Source organism: Poecilia latipinna, unplaced genomic scaffold (assembly GCF_001443285.1).
Source record: "Poecilia latipinna isolate Pla-1442-1.1 unplaced genomic scaffold, P_latipinna-1.0 Scaffold463, whole genome shotgun sequence".
Taxonomy (NCBI): domain Eukaryota; kingdom Metazoa; phylum Chordata; class Actinopteri; order Cyprinodontiformes; family Poeciliidae; genus Poecilia; species Poecilia latipinna.
The window spans coordinates 31847-50320 of NW_015113079.1; the positions used below are offsets into that span (position 1 = coordinate 31847).

The 18474-nt window shown below is 39.0% G+C and overlaps 2 protein-coding genes across 2 annotated transcripts in view; both read left to right on the top strand.

The window, feature by feature from the left end:
* The first annotated feature begins 663 nt into the window (after positions 1-663).
* Positions 664-15401, top strand: arrdc1a (arrestin domain containing 1a). Its single transcript, XM_015039158.1, has 8 exons — positions 664-894; positions 3988-4098; positions 4323-4373; positions 8083-8237; positions 8909-9091; positions 11135-11311; positions 11409-11949; positions 14603-15401. Exons 1-8 carry the CDS (start codon positions 777-779, stop codon positions 14638-14640), a joined length of 1374 nt encoding a protein of 457 aa, XP_014894644.1. The 5' UTR covers positions 664-776; the 3' UTR covers positions 14641-15401.
* Positions 15402-16845: 1444 nt separating this feature from the next.
* ehmt1a (euchromatic histone-lysine N-methyltransferase 1a) overlaps positions 16846-18474 on the top strand; it is a 30097-nt gene continuing 28468 nt past the window's right edge. Inside the window, exons 1-2 of the mRNA XM_015039153.1 lie at positions 16846-16931; positions 17982-18373. Coding sequence (XP_014894639.1) covers positions 17984-18373 — 390 coding nt within the window. The 5' untranslated portion in view covers positions 16846-16931; positions 17982-17983. The remainder of the gene's footprint in view (positions 16932-17981; positions 18374-18474) is intronic.

An 18474-nucleotide genomic window follows, 5' to 3' on the forward strand; every position in this document is an offset into this window, starting at 1 on the left:
GTCCTGGGGGTGACTTATGGGTTCCTTCACAGGGTTCTTTTTGAGCCAGGTGGTGGCGCTAGTGAGTCAACACCATCACCAGCCACCTTCCTTCCCTAGAGATGAAGGAAGCAGAAAAATGGAAGCAGTACAGTTTCTGCGCGATCATGTGAATGATCGAGGTTCTCAGTTGGAAAGAGAACCTCCACGTGTTGAACCAGAGACACAGGGAGCCTGGATTTGAGGATCCCTGCAGTACAGTTTTATCAATTACAGACAGTGAAGCTACAATAGATCAAATATATAATAATCCATGTGTGGTCATATTGAGAAATGCAACATCAGCTCAGGTTTTTCATTTGTTCAGTTTTTAAAGTTCAGTTTTCTTTTTTTTTTTGCTGCTTATTCTGCCAAATATTTCCACATATTTGTGTTTTAAACTATTATTCTTCATTAAGATGCTATAATTGCTTAAATTAGTCATTTAATAATCACAAAGAACGTGGCATATTTATAAACTTATCCTAGTAGTTGTATTTCCTAACTTGGGATTTCAGTGTTAAAGTAAAAATTCTTGAAATATTTGTTGACTTGCGGGACGATGACTTGATCCCACCTTGCAAAAAGAAAAGGGGGTAATTATAAGGGTATGACGTCTAGTCCTGGAGATAAAAGTTGCCCAAGATTACCTTGGAGCTGCTGGTGACGTCAACAAGGGGCGGAGTTAGAGAGCCAGGTACTGAGTCCTGCAGTTTTTGTGCGCTTCTCAGGTGATTGTTGGTTTCGGTGAGGATAACATGGGAAAACTGGAGGCCTTCGAGGTCGAGTTTAACGAGAACAAAGTTGTGTACACTCCGGGAGAGTCCATTTCTGGGAAGGTGACAGTCAAACTGAACCAGCCGATCCAATGCAAAGGTAGGTACCTCCTCTGAACTGTCTCCGTCTCCCCCCTGGTGGGAAATGTTCCTGTCGCTGAACAAGGAAGTGGGGAAATGAGTCAGGCTCAAGCAGAGTCACGCAGCTCCGTTTTACTTCGAGACCTGCTGGATTTAGGAAAGCTCCTTGTAGTCTGTGGGACGTTTTGGACCACCTGTATGACCGGGTGGAGCTGGGCGGGTTTGGGGAGGGTTGAGGGGGCAAGTGGGTGGTGAAGAGGAGGTTGGAGTGTTTTTAGAAGTCAAAAGATTGAAGCATAACTGTTGTTTAAAGTCGACGTTGCATCTTTTACATTTGTAATTAACTGCTGATTATATGTTTTATACAGGTTATTTATTTATGCAGTCAGTTTAAGTTGCGTCATTTATCATATGAGGTACTGGAAACAAAGGCCTCAAACAACGAGGGAAAACATGAGCAGACTTGACTGGCAGCGTTTCAGTGAACTAGTTAAGCTTTGTAGTTTTCTTGACGAGTATTAAATACCAAATGGAAAAAATAAATTGTGTAACTTTTGGTTGACTGCACTGGGAATTCATCTTATAAAAACAACACAGGAATGCTTTCCCATTTCCCAGGACATTCTTGGGAAAGCATAACCTGTCAACCTGCTTTAACAGGTTACCTGTTAAAACATCAGCTGACCTGACTCACTGTTTCAGAACTTCCTTTTCTGTTTGCATGTTGTTGCATTTTAAGAACACTAAATCATTGTCATCCATTGTCTTGCATAATAATAGAACATACACTGAAACTAGTAGAAGTCAAGCTGGAAAAATGGACTGTGGAACTGGAAATGAGAGCCCAACCCATCCAGTTTGTGCTAGAGCGACGCCTAGATGAGATGATGAGAATTCACTCTTCTCAGTGATGGAAATGAAAACTAAACCATTAGGAACTCTTGTGTCATCAGGAGAAGGGAAAGGGAAAATGGTCACACAGATACTTTTAAATCGTTGGTTTTTCTACAGACACACAGACCTCTTCACTGAGACGGGACCAAAATGTTCAGACACAGAGTCATGTTTCTGGGCTGATTCTCACAGGCTGAAGGTGGCTGAAACTCTGCTACCTTCCCACTGAGAGCTGATTCCCATGTTGGGAGTGGCTCTGTGTTTGTTGTCCTTCAACTTAGTTGACATTCCTGTCGTTCTGCCTGTCCTCTAACCTGCTGCAGGCTCAATCATTTGGACATTCTCATTCAGGGTTTGAGGCCAATGGTTTTAGTCTTAGGAGTTAAATTTTCATTCAGTGGATTTTCTCAGGTCATTAAAGAATTGTTTATCTGTCACTCTCAAAATGCTTTTATATAAGTCAGTGGATCTATCAGGTCATCGATGTCATCAGGACAGTTAAGAGTTTACAAAATTTTTCCAAAGCTTTTCTTTTTCACATATCATGACTAATTGTAGAAATATGAGCATACCTTTCTAAACTTTTTGGAAGTTATTTCTGCCTTTGTGGCAGTAGATTATCCTGCCACCTCTGAAGCATTCTGCTGCACACTGACACCACACCAAAACCTGGCATGATTCTATTGGACCATGTCAGGATGCTACAGAAGATCATGCAACTATTAGATGACTTGTATTAAGTTGATATGCCAGTATATGAGTACAGTCATTGACTCATTTAGTCATTTTCTCTACAGATGTACTAATTAGGCTGATCGGGCTTATACCCATGTCCAGTTATGTCAAATTCAGATTATTTTTTGGGGGGGCTCTAGTGACCTTTATTGAACTGTATTGGGTGGTGAGAGAAGGGGGTAAAGGCATCAAACCCAGAGCTCTGCCAGGACTGCAGCCTGTGCTCACGGTGCACCTGCCAGCTGAGCCACTCGGAGCCGCTGGGTTTTCTTTTATAACTACAGAACATACAACTAGATAAATGGATAAATGTAGAAATCATTGACCATAAAAGGAAAAAAAAAATGCAATAGTTTCTGAAACTGTAAAAGTAATTTTGAATCTTTTACAAGATCATTAGTATTCATGCATGTAACCACATACCTGACCTCTCTTGCATTCTCATTAAAATAAAAAAAAGCTAGAGTAAGTAACATGCTGTGGCACCTTTACTCACTACAAAGAGAAGAAGTTTCTGTTCTAATAGATTTGATTAATATTAAAACAAGCATTTCTTATTTTTCAGTAAGGAAAAAGCTTCCTGATTTGTTGGTGCATCACTAATTTATCTCCACAGTTGTTTGTACTAAGGAGAGTGAGTCTATAGAGTCAGTTACAGAAGGAATGATAAGAACTGTGGTTTCAGTATGAAACATGTAATGTGTAACTTTATCGACCGATGTGAAAACATTAATCAGCAGTTCTATTAGCACTGGTGATTGCTGCAGAAAAGTTCCAGGCTAAAATACTGGCCTGATGGAGTTTACATATTCTCCTCGTACGTGTGGATTCTATCCAGGTGCTCCAGCAAATATTTTAACAGTATTTTCAAAGCAAGTGTGATCAACAGTTGTGCCACATTATGACATTTCTCCCTGTCTGTATTCATCACTGGCGCTTCAGTCTGATGCATGTCTGCCTGACAAACTGAGGATTTATTGTTATTCTTAGCACAGTTGTTGCTGTTGCTACCATTACAGAAGTGGTTATACAGCATGAAGTTTGTGTATTTCTTGCTGTTAAACATCTTGTCTCCTGTTAGCTCCGTATGGTGGAGTGTGCAGAATAAGTTAATATCAAACACTTCATTTCTTACAGTAAAAATGATAGCAAATGATACTTTGTAAATAGTCATCCTTCAGTTGCATAGTTTTGCTTTATCGTACAACATCTAAATGAGTAAATATGGGCTTTAAGGCCCAGTAGAGCAGCAAAGTGGAACACAGTTCTTTCTGTTTTTTATTTATTTTTTGTAGATTCACAGATGTTTATGCACATGGTTTTCATTTCAACAGTAGAGATTCCAGAGTAGATTTTTATTTATTTATTTAATTTTTTTTTGGTAACTTAACATAATTGCTGAAAGTTGCTTAAGCTATTATTGCTCAGATTCTGGTTCATTTTTAAATCCATGTCCTGTGTGTTTTTTTTATTTCATCCACAGTCATCAAAGTGAGCTGCAATGGTTTCTGTGGCATCACCAGTAAGATAAATGACACCGCCTGGACAACAGAGGAGCAGTACTTTAACAACACCATCTCTGTTGCCGACAAAGGTACAGTCCAACACTGATGGCACTGTTTTCTTTAGCAAGTGGGCTTGTCGGGATTATTTTTGACATGTTTATTAAGTAAATATTGATGTGACTTCTTTGTCATCCAAATGATAGTAAGGTGTGTGTAGCTGAAGTGTAAAGACTGCACAAATGAAAGCTGCATCTGTCCACTGCAGCCCTGGGTGGAAAACAGGAGGCTGATTGTTTCTGTGCTCTCTTTGCAGGAACCCTGAAGCAGGGCGACCACCAGTTTCCCTTCAAGTTTCTCATTCCAGGTAGGACAGATGAGTGACGTGATGAATACATGCTGCTTTGCATTCTTTCCCATGATAGTGGGTTTTGCCCTTGCAATTCCAGTCAGGCTGCAATGTTTTGCATGTGGATTTATACTGTCATTGCAGCCTGGACTGGCAACAGTTACCTGGACTCAGGACACTGATTTTTTTATTTTATTTTTTTTACTACTAGGGAGTGAGAGAAAATCTTTCCAGATTTTCATTTTGGAGCACTGAGCAATCAACAACCAAGACTTGTTTTAGGAATTATTCTAAAAAGTGTCCCTTGATACAATGGTGCCAAATCAGCTGTTGATGCACTAACAGAGCATATCAACACATACATTGAGCCAGGGTCCTCAGGCTGTCTGGCTGTTATGGCAACTTGAGAATTCGGCACACCTTTCCTAGCTTTTTTTCTTCTTGGTATGACAATGTTTTGTGGATTAATGGATTCTTATGGCGTTCAAGCATAAGAACGCCATAAGAATAGATTTAACCTCGATAACATGGACAGGACTCTGAATTAGGAGCCTTCTGGATATTTTTCCACCCAAACAATACCAATGCTGAGCAGCTGTTCTTCACTGGTAGAAGACCAGCTTCGTCACTTTTAAAGACCAGCTTGGCACCAACTCTTTGTTGGGCTAGAGAAGAGAACCAGTTTTGTTAGGAGGGGAAATGGAATAAAAAAACAATCACAATGTTATGAGTAGCATGTTCAAAACCTATTCATCTGCTTTTAATTTCTCAAGATGGGCTAATTATACTCCCACATTAATATGAAGAGTCTTACATAAAGCTTGACTCATCATGGAACAAGTTACATGTTTGCTGTTTTGATGTCACTTGTAATGTTCTAAATGTCCGTTGGCCTGGTTCTAGTGCAAACTTTTGTCTTGAATAATGAAAGTGGTTATTGAAACAGCAAAACTGATACACTTCAGGTTGTGCATCAGCGAAGAGATTATCTCTAGTTGTCCATTGTTATTCATTACAGAACTATGCTGTTAGCAATCAGAGGGAAAACTCTCCCAGTCCCAGCTTTGTCACCACTGCCAGCTGGGCCTTTTTCTGAGTGACAGTGAAGAAATGAGCCCAATGCATCTGCAGAGGACTTCATAAATACTGACTGATGGTTGAAAAGTGCTGTTAGCTTTGTGTTCAAAATCAGAGTAAAACCATATTTGGAAATTGGACTGATAATTTTAGGGATCACTTGACAAATAATGTGATTTCATAAAGAAGAAAAACACAGTGAACCTTTTCATAAATTCATAATCCAACAAAAGGAGGGTAAAACATTTTCCAAGGAGGGCCAGGTGATTCTTTTCCATGTTAAATTGGGGACTCTGGAGTTTTACTTTGAAATCACTTGCCGTAGAAATGTATTGAAAACACTCCTTAGTAGTAAATGTTCATCAGTAAAACTTCTTCAGAGGAATAAAGTCTAATTTTTATGCAGAATTTGGTAAAAATAAGTGTTTATGTTTTTATGTATGTATGGCAGCCAAGACTCACCGGGAAATATTTATCTTGCTATGAGAAGATTTACTGGTTGCATGGGTACGTGGTTAGCATGGCTAAAAAGGTCTCATGCAAATTCAGTCCACTTACAGATTAACATGATACAGTTAACAATGGGGATGTACACATAGATTTAATCTTATACTAAATACAACATTCAAAATATACTTATTAGTTTTATGAATTTTATTAATGACGCAATAACCCAGCAAGACAAGGGCCAACTTTAACTGTTCCTTCCTAAAGCACCATAGATCTGAGAAAATAACAGCAGAAATCCATAACCGTCTGCCTGCTAAGTGGTCAAACATGTACAGGCACAGACTTGGAATTTAATTAATTGGGCAGAAAAGTAAAGCCAGATTGTTGGATTTGGTTGTCTGGTATCCTGGACTGTCTTGATGTATGCCAGTATATTTTCTTTTTGAGAGATATGAATAATGTTTGCATTCCATTTTGAATTCCAAATGATGTGGTTGGCAAGTTACTGTTGTTTTTCACTCCACACCCATTTTCATACTGTTATTGTCTATAGTCACAGATCAGCGTTGCCTGTAAACTGTCTACATATTAGCTAGAACAGGATCAAACACAAAACATTCTTCCACTGGGAAAGCATATTAGCAGTGTTGATTACTTACCTGATTCCAAAGACTTTAATAAAGTGAAACTCGCTGACTCCTAAACTTTGCTTGAATCTAGTTTGGTGACACAGCTTGTTATGGTGTTGTACTGCAACCCACATAAACAATAAAACCAGGTCATGGAAGGCTTGTGTGGGGTTCATTTGGACTGGTATGATCTCAAAACACTGAAACAGTCAGTAAGGTATTCCGTCAACTGAAATCCTCCTTCCTATAGAAACGTTTGGCTGTCAGTACTTGGTACCAGTTTTCTAGTGCCAGAGTCGGGCATTAACTCTGGTCTGACAGAGTCCCTTCCTTAAAGAACATCTGGACCAGGCAAAGTTTCTCAGATGAGAAATGTTATCAAAAGTCTCAGATAAGACTTTTGATGACTTTGATTATCAAAGGTCTGAAATCAAACTGAGGGGTTTTAACTAATATGAAAGGAGTAAAGTGAACTTTACTTTTGTGAAACAAACACCTATCACTTTGTTTTCAAGTTGTTGATCTTAATGTCCTCAGACTCCAACGGAGGACATAAAGTTCCTAAGGAACAGTTGTGCCTGTAATGACAAGCCTTCTCACCTTCAATTTGAGTCATCAGCAATGAGATGTCTCCAGGAAATTATTACAGACAAATCTTGAATTATCAAATAATGTTTTGTTGAACTCAGAATGACCAAATGGAACATTTATCTCCGATGACATGTTAGTCCTGGTCAGCGGTGTGCAGGCTCAAGATGTGGGTTCTGGCGCAATAATCAGTTTCTCCCTTTAAACTGTATCGCTCCATGGTGACACATGGCATTTTCTGACATGAGGCTGAACGGAGAATATGAAGATATTTCTGGATAAACAGCTGAACGTAGATAATTATCTGTTGACGTGGAGTTTGTAGTCATTTACTTCCTGCCATGCTTTGACTTCATAGACTCTGACGCAACACAGCGCTAACTATATCTTTGTATTTTAGACTTGGTAGAACCACTTTCCTGTTTTGAGATTGTTGTTTTTTCTAGGTAACGCTGAAAGACGCATTGCAAGATGTAAAAACAATAAACCAGCCCAACCAGTCTTTTACAGTGTTACACAACAATGTGTGTGTGCATGTGTGTGTGTGTGTGTGTGTGTGTGTGTGTGTGTGTGTTTGTGTGTGTGTGTGTACCTGTTTATCTATTTAAGATCCTTTTCGGTATAATCATTAACCTTCTGAAGACCAATAAGCCTGACCCTAATGTGGCAGTCTGCCAATGTTAGGGCTAGGGGTAAATACATAGTTATTAAAATAAATCCTAATATGACTGGATAGACAAATGTGTGTCTGCTCTTACCTCTATCACTTTGTTTTCAGGTTGTTTATATGATCTGATAATATTTCAGGATTTGGATGTTAAAAAAACCCAGCTTTTTCTATTATACTTAATAAATGATCAAATGGAATCTGAATTTTGAAGTTAAAACCATGTGTCACAATGAACTGTGTTTTTAGAGTATAATTAATCAGATTTTGAGATTTTGAGGAGAACATGATGGTTCTGTTCTGCTTGTCTCCACAGCCTCTTCCCCAACCTCTTTTGAAGGCAGTTATGGCAAAATCATTTACAGAGTGAGGGCTTTTATCGAAACCCCTCGATTTGCCAAGGACTACAGCACAGAGAAACCTTTCTACCTGCTGAGCCTTCTGAACCTGAATGAACTGCCTGATATATGGGTGAGCTGTTCTGGATTTTTCTACAGATTAGTCCTGGTACATCAGCTTGGTGGTGAATGTGAGTGATTAAAAATCCAGGTGGTAAAATGGAACAGGTTCAGATATTCTTTTGGAGGGAAGAAAATAAACTGGATATGCATAAATTTATAACAGGGATAGGCAAGCTAAGCTGTTTGGAGGTCGTTGTGTAGAGAAGGGCTGTTGAATTTATTGAACAAGGGATCTTTACACTCCAGAGTGCCGGGTTGGAGTATAAGTGATGTGACGAGTTTATCTCCCAAACACTTCTAGGCTTGGATTTAACATTCATCTTGATTTAGTCAAACTGGAACAATGCTAAATACTGCTATAAACACACAGGAGACACATTGAAGAGGAGATTTTCACTGACTCTAGCAGCACATTAATGCTGCTCTCTGAAGTAGTTCAGAGAAACATATTCGGACACATTTTTTCATTTCATCAATCAAGAGAGGTTTTAGTCAAAGTCATAAGTAGATTACAAAATATGAAAATAATTGAGAGAGAAAAGACACAATGTGAATGTTTAATTGTGGGTAGGTTTTTTTTTCTGTTTCAGACTTTAAGAGAAAAGAAAAGACCAATGAACGCTTCAATGGAATTTATTTACAAACTCCTGATCATTTTTGTCTTTATGTTATTCTTTACAGGGACCATCCACTTCTGAAGTAACTCAACAGTTCACCTACATGCTTCTAAAAACGGGGACAATTGTTCTGAAGGCCGAAACAGACATGAAGGGTTACACACCAGGCCAGATCATCAAGGTGTCGGCCTACATCCATAACCAGTCCTCAAAGCCCACAGGCCACATAGCTGCCAGCCTCATGCAGGTAAAAGCTTTTCAATGCACCAACAATATGTCTCAAAGCACTTTTCATGTCACCTATTGCTATGTAGTTAATAAGGCTGTCCCGATGTGAGGTGCATTGGGATTGATTTGAGAATACAGCAGGAGGGGTGACACACAGACTCATTTGCTTTAAAAAAGGGAAAACAAAAAGTAAATCTGTTACAAAGAAGCAGGAGCGCTGTGTGGTGTGTCTCTGTGCTACTGTCTCTACCTCCCCTGCTCATCCCCTGAACAGAAAAAAAATCTGGAAGAAACAAAACAGTGACTCTGACTCCCAAAGCAGGAATTCCTTCACTCCAGAAACCAACTTCACTGATGCTTTGCTTGGACTAGTGGAGTTTGGGCATTTCTCCACCATGGTTCCTGGATTATTGTCAGGAGGTTTATTTATTTATTTAAAAGCAATAATATCTGAGGGGACAAAACTTTATTTAAAATGGGCTCATTTCCAGGTTCTATAGTCCATATTTCTATAGATATATGGACTGTAGATATTGTCCATCTTTATATGGACTATATAGATATATGTATGGATCATTCAAGTAACTTCTGAGAAGTTCCTTGAATGATCAGGTCTTCCCAAGGCACTTAAAAGCTCAATGGATATAATAGTATTTCTACAAATTTGATGGTTGGATAACAGACTGAAAGCATAACATATCTTTGTTGTTGAGGTGGCACCAAAAGGAATTTTTGAATTGAAAATTTGTATTTTGCTTATATATTCTCTTTGAGCTCAATTAATTTCAATTGGTGAATTATAGACCCTGCAATTAACTGTTACAATTGGTGGAGCCTCACCACTAAAGGAAAGATAATACCCTTCATTCAAATTAATATTGTAGGGTTTTAAATAATCTATTGTCAAAAGGGACAAATAAAACGACTACAATCTCTGCACATTATTACAGTTGCTGCTACAATGTTTCCTAGCTTGTCATGACTGCTGGCTTACTAAAACCCCATGATGGGGAGGATTTTGAAGTAGCCATCTGTGTTACTTTTCTCAGTTATCACCATGATTTTTAATGAATTAATTTTCATATTTAAGGATCATCTGACCATCTGGGAATTAAGTCTCAATGCTCGATGAATGCTCTCAAGTGGTCAGATAATATTAAGATGTAGGTACTGTCAGGTCAGAATCCTGACAGCACCAACATCCCTATGTTAGTAAAGTGTTTCCATGGTTACATGTGATTAAGTAATTTTATTGATGATCATTGCTTTGAAATTTGAGTTGAAGTCCCATTGATTTTACATCAGTGGTGTTCAGGTGCTCATGCTATGAATACAAGGGCAATGTAGCAGTTATTTTCCTATATAATTTTGTCTTCCAAGGCCACTTAATTGAAATGTAAAAACGCAATAGTGTAAGCAAACATTTCATAAAGACGTCACTGCTGAAGTTATGGTTTATGTTCTGATTCTGAAGTGATTTACATTTCAGTTTTCCAGTGTAAATGTTGCTGTGTAACTTTAATCCCGACCACAGCAGTCTGTTCAATCTTAGAAACTCACAGAAGTCCACTTCAGTCAATCCTTTCAAAGTTTGTTACGGTTACACCCTCCCAGGGACTTTGTAGAGACTCCATAAAACTTGTAAAATATGCTCATTGTTTGCTTAGAGATATTGCTCAAAATCACAGGTTTCATTATCTCCCACACACTCCTCTGCTGAGAAACCATTGGTCAACGCTGCTGCTGTGGGAAGAGTTCCTTGATCAGCACCTCACTCTGTTTCGGACCCACAGTTGAAATGTTCATAGAAAAACAACCAAAGCTAAAGAATGCTCTGAGAGAAAAAAGATGGGGGTCTTAAAGTCAAAATGGCAAAATAGAATCTAGGTAAAGATTCTATATCAACTGCTCTTCCCCTATTTTAAATATTTCATAATTCACAACACCCAGCTTTGCCTTTGTGGTATTTTGTTCTTTGTGCTTTTTCTATGAAAACCTGCTTTTTAACACCATGTCACAGTCGGCTTTGCTTTAGTAATTTCCGTATCATTACTGTTTTCAGAGGGTGACCTATGAGACGAAGAAGCCCACCCATGATCTGAAGTCCATAGTTGAGGCAGAAGGTGGTGAGGTAAAGGGTGGTAGAGAGGTGAAGTGGGAGGAGCAGATCATCGTTCCTGCCCTCCCTCAGTCCTCACTGAATGGCTGTGAACTTATAAAGATTGAGTATTATGTCAAGGTAATATAAGACACTCCATGTCCTTTAAAGTTTATTATGATGTTATCAGAGAATGTTTGACTTAGTGAATCTGTTTATTCTGTGTTCCTTGCCTCAGGTCAGCCTGAAGTCTCCCGATGTTTCGCTGACATTACCGATCCATATTGGAAATGTCTCACTTGACAAAAAACGCTGTCATTCCAAAAAAGAAGTTCCTCCTTCCAAGAAAGAGCTAGTAGCCCCTGAGTCGGAAGCAGAGCCCTCGGCATCTTCCTCCATGAACACACCACCAGCTCGACCTGGTCCTAGACCTGCTCCCCGTCCCACACCCCGCTCCAGGATGTCCTCCCACAGCTCCCCCAGCGCCCCTCCTGCTGAGTACCACCATGGAGCAGAAGGTGGGAACTTGTTGAAGGATGACTTCCCCAACAAGCGCCAGTCTCAGGCGGTATCACCCAATGCCTTCAGCTATGCTCCAGGCCTCTTCTTTCCCCAGAACCAACCACTTAATGCGTCCGCCCCAGCTCCAAGTGGGCCTTCCCCACTTGGAGGGTCAACAGGGGCCACGGCCCCTTACCCCTCTGGTAATGGTGCCCACCCAGTGGCAGCACCACTCAGTTACCCTCTTCCAGACTATGGCACCCAAGCCTACCCACAAGGTGAGTTTTTATGTAGCTTTATGAGGGAATTCTACTGCCATAATAAATGAAGCTTACATTTTCAGTTTGAACGCAGGATTCCATCTCTTCGTTCTCAAAACTTGTAATGCTTGCACTCAAAACTTTTGCTATCTTTCAAATATTCTCTCAAATCTTTGTGTTCATGCTCAGATTTTATCCTCTCTGCACAGATTATATATCCATGGCTCTGGTACCTAGTGGCAGCTGCTGGAACCTACCACTACTAAGTTGAGTCAGCTTCCAGCAGCTGCCACATCAAGTGCCATTACTAGTTGCCACTGTGACGATTTGAACTTGCTGTCGCTCTTCTTTTGAAAGAATGTCATGACGCTGAAAGTCTAAGCACGGTGCAAAAAGCTGAAGTTGGTTCTCCCTACGTCCAGTGGGCGACGCAGAAAGAACAGGTGCTACAATTGATTGTAGCAACTCGGGCACACCCAGTAGAAGGAAACAAACACACCCTAGAGGAGGCTCCCACCGCCTTGTATTGAACTTTTGCAACTACTTAGAAGTGAGGGACGAGAGTATTGAACAGAGCAACTGAAATTGTTTTCCAAAGTTGTTTTTGTCAGTTATTGTCAGTTTATTCATGGTTTCCACTTTTCGAGTCAAGCTAATTTGTCTGTGAACGTTACACACCTGGTTGGGGCTCATAGACAACAGGATTTTCAAAAGTTGGAAATGGCTAGCTTAGAAACCGACCCATTCATCATCCCTCCTGATGCGTCCCTTCTCAATAACGCAATATTTGATATCTTTCTAATCATACTTATACTCATAAAGTATATGAACGTTAATCTTCTTACCTTGTGAAAAGTGTTCACTGCAAATCAGCAATTATACTGAGGACTGACAGTCACTCTGAATGACGGCTGATGTCAATCACTGCCGTATCTTTCCTTATTAAAAGTTATAAAATAAGACAAGTTTAGTTTGAATCCTTGTCTGTTTGTACCGGCCGGCTGCGCAGCACCCTATGACCATTTTTAAAATGAAATAAACTAAATAAAAAAGTGATATTAGGTTACAGATATCTGTTTTGAGACAGATGTAGGAGCGCATTGGTTGTTTTAACCCCATGATGGCAGAGTGGGTGGAGTTCTGGAGAGTGTGACATCACCTGCAAAGGCTCAATAGCACTTTATTTATAGCTTGGCTAGAACGGTTGCCAGGTGATGGAACTGCTTGTTCTGTGAGAGAGAGCAGAAAACTATTTGCAAGAGAGCAGAGAGGTTTGTGAGCGGAGATTTAATCCGTCCAGAGAGAAGTTTTGTGAGCGAGGAGAAAATCTGACCAGATTTGAGAGAGCACAGAGAATATTTGGCTTATATCAGTTAGTAAAATCCACACATATAACATCTGTCACTGCAATCCCAAGATTCACTGACTTTATTTGTGAGTTAGCACTTATTCATATACATTAGTAATTACTTTTGGTTAAGAGCTTTTGAAAAAGCTTTTTCATTTGTGTTCAATTTTTTCAAAGGACCAGAACATTTGAAAGCTTCTGGCATTTTCTCAGACAGAAACTAATATTTTAATTTGCAGCATTTAGTCATTTCTGTTTGCAGTTTCTTCTTCAGATGATGAGGTTTTCTGAGACAACAGAAGGACATGAATGTCTGAGAAGGCTTGATGGGTCCAGCTTTGACCATGTGTTTATGGGTCAAACAAGCTGATTACCACTTGTTGCGTTTAAAGACATTGATTCCATCTTATTATGTCAGAATATTATTCAGTCAAAAGAAATTCAATATAATTCTACATTACCAGTCCAGACAAAAAAATGAATCCACTCATGGATCAAAGGGTCAGAGTTCAGAATTACCAGAGCTACATTGGTTGGATTGAAAAACTTTTAAACAGTAAGAGAAACAATTCTATAAAGCTTCACAAATTCCCTCCTCTGTTAATAAAGTTCAGAACAAGAGATTTGCCCCTGCTGCTCTTTCTGATGGCATGTTTAGGTGGTGGTCGCCACCAGTCAGTGGAAAATAAACACTATAACATCAGATCAACTTAAAAACAGTAGTTTGAATTTTGTCAAGTGGGGTTCTGCTTACAGTGGCTAACAAAGACCGTTTGCTTCTTTAGTTCTATGAAGCAGAGATCAGCTATAATGCTGATTTAGTGCTAGCTCTTAATCAGAGGGGAAGGTGGGATTTCTCTAATGCTAAAACTGCTGCTATCTCACAAATAACTGATCAATAATTTCTAAATCTATACGCCTCAATTTTCACACCTTAATTGAAAATATTGGCTCAGTCATAGAAAACTTGGAAGAAACTGTCCTGACTTGCTGTTTGAAGCGGTCAGTCATGTTAGGGTTTCTGTAGAAAAAGCCCTGATGAAGTTTAGTTAAAATTATTTTGTAATATACTTCAGCACTTGAACATGAAACAAATTATTAAATCATTAAAAAATGACATCTAGTTTTTAAAATAAAACCAATAAATTTGATTGAGGGACTCTCTACTTAAGTTTTTTTCCAGTTTCCTCTCTACTTAAGTTTTTTCCAGTTTTAAAAAATGGACACAATTCCTAAGTTATTTGTTTAATGCAATTTGGCACTCTTCACTCTCCATAATACAATAACATTGTGCTTTTGTGTGATGGTGTCTGTGTTTTCCAGAAGCTCCTCCTTCCTACAGTGAGAGCTGCAACACATGAAGTTCATCAAAATACCATAACCAGTACAAAAACCATGTGGGAATTAAGCGTGGACAATGTGGACATATTTCCAGGATTACACTGTTTTTGTCTGTTTACCCAGAATACAGAGAGCAGGCCAGCAGGAAGCCTGGAGCAAATTGGGTTCCTTTTGGACTTTATATACCTGGAGTTTCTGCAGTTTTGAAGCAATCTCAAACTCCAAACTCTTTTAAAAGTCTGTTTAATGTCTTGCATTTGATTAATACAAATAGAAAATAATTTGATTTTTATATGTTTGAAATAGATTTTTAGTTGTGGGTTTGTTATTTGCTTTTCCAGCATCAGTGATGCACCACTAATGCTGGAATTAAAGAATTAAAGAATAAAATCAGCCAAATTTAAAAATCTAAACTGAATCAGCAAGATTAATTTTGAATGTTTTGACAGCTGTAAGGATATAAGAGATCAATGCTAGTTTTTGCACCTTTGCTGTTTTCATGTCCAGTGTCGTTCTCATTGAAATCTTCACATCAATGATGTGTACTGATTTTGTTTTTACCTCTTATGTTTGCTGTCTTCCTATAGGTTAGAATAATGCAACATCACTGTGATTTGAGCTTTTATTTGCCCATTTATAATGTGTTTTATATTTAGTCATGTAGATTAGTGCAGATATATTGCCTTGCCTGTAAAATCAAGGAGGATTTTATGTTTATTTATTGTATTGAATGTCTTTCTGCTGCCGTTTTTAATAAATCGAATTAAACAAGTGGGATGTTGTTTGTGTTTTCATCAGCTTCTAATTCCTTCAGCCTGCTGCTCCATTGTCCAGATTTGATCCTCAAGTGGCTACTACAGTAGCTCTGTGGTGCTACCACTTCACAACCATCAGCTGCTGATCCTCAGCAAGCTCTGCTCTGGTGGCACCATCATTCTATAGGTGGGACTGCCTCTCTGTTTAAACCATTTTGACTTGAAGCATTAAGACTACCTCAGGTGTAACAATGAAGACTGTATTCTAACTCAGGTCCATTACATTGTCTTTAAGTAGATTGCAGCTCATATTGGCATAGATGTCAAATTCAAAAATACTTTATTGATCCCAAAAGGAAATTAAATGCTATTAATATTCTTCAGTTATTGTAGGTAGTGACTGTGTTGGCAGGGAAAATCTTTTGTAGTTGTCTGTATTACAGAACATTTGAAGAAGCCTCATTAAATGAAATTTAATGAAGACACTCTGTTTTCCCAAAACAGTCCCATGAAGAGGATGGTTAGGATTGTCCAATCATTTTCTTTATTTTTATGAAGAATCCTTCTTTGCTTAATCATCTCCAGAGTCGCCCCCAGAACAGAACCAGCCTTCTTTATCAAGCTGTTGAGCCTTTTTAGGTCCCTGGTTCTGATGCTGCTGACCCAACAAATGACAGCAGAAGAGATGACGCTCTCAACAACAGACTTATAGATATTCTGCATCATTTTGCTGCAAACCTTGAAAGATCTTGGCTTCCTTGAGAAGTGCATTCTGCTGTGTGCTTCTAAAAACCAACTTCACTGTTGCGTCTCCAGTCCAGTCTGTTGTCCAGATTGAGGTATTTATATTCCTCAACCACCTCCACTTCTCCCATGTTGGAAATAAGGTTTGATCTAACCCTGCTTTTCCTGAAATCAACAATCATCTCTTTAGTTTTGTTTACATTCAAGATGAGATGATTATTTCCACACCATTACACAAAGCAGTCCACCAGCTCTCTGTACTCAGCCTCTTGTCCATCTCTGATACACCTGACAACTGCAGAGTCATCTGAGTATTTCTGTAGATGACAGAAGTCAGACTTGTGCTGAAAGTCTGAAGTGTAGAAAGTGAAAAAAATGGTGAGAGTACAGTCCCCTGTTGAGCTCCTGTGTTGTTGACCATCTGGTTAGACACAGTTCTTCAGTCTCACAAAATATGGTCTGTTTGTAAGGTAGTCATAAAGTCATAAAGCAATAAACCTGAGTTTTAGCCTTGGAAAATTTATAGCTGTGGATATGCAATTTGGGCTATTAATAATATAAAGTCTTCAACAAAGACTGTTGAAACACTTACTTGGAGTGTTCCAAAAGATATAAAAAATAAATTAAAAAAAACACTCCCAAAATAGTTTTAGAGTTAAGCAATATGCCAATTTCAAGTTTTCTTTTTAACAAAAAAAAAAAAAGCATGCATAAATATTCTGTCCAAGATTTTCTGGGGAATTTGCGCGAATTATGACCCTTCAGGCATTCCATACCTGGTGTGGGCCCAGCGTTGCTTCACTCTTCGCCTGGTAAGTTGGAACTTTTGCTGCTTGAACTTTTCATGTTAAACAGCTGCTGATGTGTTTTATCTACTTTTTTTGTAGTTTTCTACTGGGGTCTTCTGCTTAGAGTAGAGCCCCTTCAGCGAGAGTTTCGTCTGGTTCCTCTCTTCATGCCTTTACGGAGCGAAGCGCACATTGTTTAGTGTTTTAGAAAGACGCTGTTTAAAAACACGGCGAGTTTTTAAAGTAGCAACAGAAACCGTTTTCGTCCTCTCGATGTACGGCTGGAAAACTAACTCGTTCAATATAACAAGATTATTTGTTAACTGCTTCCCGAAGTTTCTCCCCTGCTTCCTACTGAATCAAAACAAAGATGGCAGCCATTGTTTGGTTGGCTCTTTCAAACTTGTGACTCCTGCATCTCATCTTTTGCATTAACTAGTCTTTTGTGAAACAGTAGCAGCAGCGATATCTGGGACTGCTTAAGTTATCGCTGGGTTAAATGAGAATAATGTGCAACTGACGAGGCGAATGAAAATGAAATTAGCATCGGTACAAAAATGATAAACTGGTAAAAACAGGGTCTGGACTGGTACCGCTAGAATTTCCCGAGCGATACCGACCTCCCTCAAAAAAAGCAATGATTTTAATTTTAAAGTTTTTCTAGATGATTATGACTGGCACAGGTTCCCTTATATAAGTTGTAATTTTCGATCCCACCAAAAATGATTCCGATCAGTTTACTCCAACTCCCAAAGAAATGACTGAAGTTAATTATGTGCTTTAAACATGCTGGAGGTTCTTGGTCTTGGTTTATTTAATGGTCATATTTCACAGTGCTGACCCACGTATATAGAGAATATTGACTGATTCTGATCTCTGGCTAATTGGTCGGTGTCTTCCTAATTAAATGTATGTATGCTGTAAATCTAAGATAAAATAAAAATCATCTAAAAGTGATCATTTTTATTTTGATTGATTCATTTCTTTCTCCTTGAAATAGATTGTTGTCTGTGACCTGTCATGTCCGACACCAACTACACTGTTGAATAGAATAAATGTGCTTTCTCTTTACAGCAATGGAGCTGGACAGAAACGGTGTGTCCCCTGGACCAGCGGTATCCTCTAGTCCTGCTTCTAGAACACCCAAAGCTACTAAAGGACAAGAAGCTAAAAGCAATCAAAGGACTGCTTTCACAGTGACTCCTTTCCATATGTCACCCATAATCAGTAATGATGCTGCTCTGCAGAGAAAACCTGTGGACACAGCTGTGGGGAAAGCGACTCCACCTCGTAGCAGCAGCCTATTTCTGGCCGCAGCTGGACGACTGACTGCTGAAGCTGTTGGAGAACGGTTTCCTCCAGCTGCTACTGCTGAAAACTCAGAGCAGCTGAATACATCTGCATGGTCAGCACAGGCTCAGCAAGTGGAAAAGACACAGTCAGGTTTTCTTAGCAAGGCAAGACATTGATACTGCGATGTTCAAAAGGATGTAGCTGTGAATTAGTGTGTGTGTGTGTGTGTGTGTGTATATATATATATATATATATATATATATATATATATACA

Excerpts from the sequence above, each read along its gene's own strand:
- arrdc1a (XM_015039158.1), top strand. The coding sequence starts at position 777 with ATGGGAAAACTGGAGGCCTTCGAGGTCGAGTTTAACGAGAACAAAGTT. Across the intron at positions 895-3,987 it reads CCAGCCGATCCAATGCAAAG|TCATCAAAGTGAGCTGCAAT; the intron begins GTAGGTACCTCC and ends TTTCATCCACAG. Across the intron at positions 11,950-14,602 it reads CACCCAAGCCTACCCACAAG|AAGCTCCTCCTTCCTACAGT; the intron begins GTGAGTTTTTAT and ends TGTGTTTTCCAG.